The 1680-nt window shown below is 35.9% G+C and overlaps 1 protein-coding gene across 1 annotated transcript in view; it reads right to left on the bottom strand.

Moving 5' to 3' along the window:
* Nucleotides 1-1680, bottom strand: part of SYNJ1 (synaptojanin 1) — a 102476-nt gene that overhangs the window by 65654 nt on the left and 35142 nt on the right. The window contains exon 5 of the mRNA XM_023517447.1: nt 715-940. Within this exon, the coding sequence (XP_023373215.1) occupies nt 715-940 (226 nt within the window). The remainder of the gene's footprint in view (nt 1-714; nt 941-1680) is intronic.

The following is a 1680-nucleotide window of genomic DNA, read 5'->3' as shown; positions in this document are numbered from 1 at the left end:
AAAAAAAAAAAAAAAAAGTTTGTTCTTACAGCAATGTTTACATATAAAAAAAGAAAAAAAATAAGTTTGTTCTAGGGAAACCTTTTTTAAGGTCAATAAGTTATCAAAGATATTCATTAAATAATATTATAGCTGTCAAAATGAGTTCTGATCAAATAAAAGTCTGTTATTCAACAGGGTGTCCCAAAGGAAAAATTAACAAACTCACATTATATTTTACAGATTTTTTTTTTTTTGAGACAGAGCCTCAACCTGTCACCCTGGGTAGAGTGCCGTGGCATCACAGCTCACAGCAACCTCTAACTCCTGGGCTCAAGCAGTCTCCTGCTGCCGTCTCCTAAGTAGCTAGGACTACAGGCACCCGACACAAAGCCTGACTATTTTTTGGTTGCAGCTGTCATTGTTGTTTGGTGGGTCCGGGCTGGATTCGAACCTGCCAGCTCAGGTGTATGTGGCTGGCACCTTAGCCACGTGAGCCACAGGTGCCGAGCCATTTTACAGATTTTTAATACTGGTATTTATATAGCAACATGTAAAGAAATATTTTTAAAAATATTTTGTAAAAATGTGTAATTGATATTTTGTAAAAAAAGGTACATTCAGCCACAACTTCCTATCTTCCCTGTGTATGTCTGGCGACCTTTGGGACATGCTGTAGTATTTTCTGTGCCTGTCCTGTAATACACAAATTGAGCAACATAAAATACTATATACCTGTTCTGTTTCTACAAAATTAGCAACATGACCATCATCATTTGTTCCCCGGACATTAAACCTGGTCCCAGCTCGTTCGCAGCTTAATCTTGAAATGAGGCAAGCCTTTGCCTGTTTGTGAGCAGCATAAATTGTTCTGATTTCTACTCCTCCACACATGAGGCGTAATAACCATTCGTCACAATTCACACCATAGTGCTTGAGATGCAAATGCAAAGACTGATTCCTAACAGAAAAAGAAAGAACTGTATTAGCTTTTTGAGTACTAAATAATGAAGTATAAATTTTATTTATTTATTTATTTACTTTTTTGAGACAAGGGTCTCATTCTGTCAACCTGGGTAGTTGCCATGGTATCATCATAGCTCAAGGCAACTTCAAACTCTTGGGTTCAAACAATCCTCTTATCTCAGCCTCCTGAGTAGCTCAGACTATAGCTATGCGCCACCATTCCTGGTTAGTTTTTCTTTTTTAGTAGAGACGGGGTCTCATTCTTGCTCAAGGTGGTCCTGAACTCGTGAGCTCAAGCAATCCACCTGCCTCAGCCTCCCGGAGTGCTAGAAATATAGGCATGAACCACTGCATCCAGCCTGAAGTATAAATTTTAAAATAGTGCTCCTGGAATATTAATTTAATGTTGTTAAATTAAAAGGCACCAAAAATAACTCAGTTCATTTATATTTACTATGCTATGAATCAGAAGGTTGGGTGGTAAAATGCAATCCTTCAATATATTATCTATGGTCCATACAAAAGAAGCACTTGTTTTTAGTATCAGTGCCTCATTTCTGTCATGTCTTTATATATAATGTATTTATAACCTAACTTGTTACAAAAAGTACTACATATACACCTCCCCATCCCACTTTATAAAGCTCTATTTTTAAGGCTTGATTTTTATAAAGCTCTATTTTAATTTTTGATTTTTTATTTTAATTGTATTATTAATAAATATAATAATATAAT

This window comes from Otolemur garnettii, unplaced genomic scaffold (assembly GCF_000181295.1).
Source record: "Otolemur garnettii isolate 467f Iridium unplaced genomic scaffold, OtoGar3 scaffold00111, whole genome shotgun sequence".
Lineage (NCBI taxonomy): Eukaryota > Metazoa > Chordata > Mammalia > Primates > Galagidae > Otolemur > Otolemur garnettii.
The sequence above is the reverse complement of the archived record's forward strand: the minus strand, read 5'-3'. Positions and strand labels throughout refer to the sequence as shown.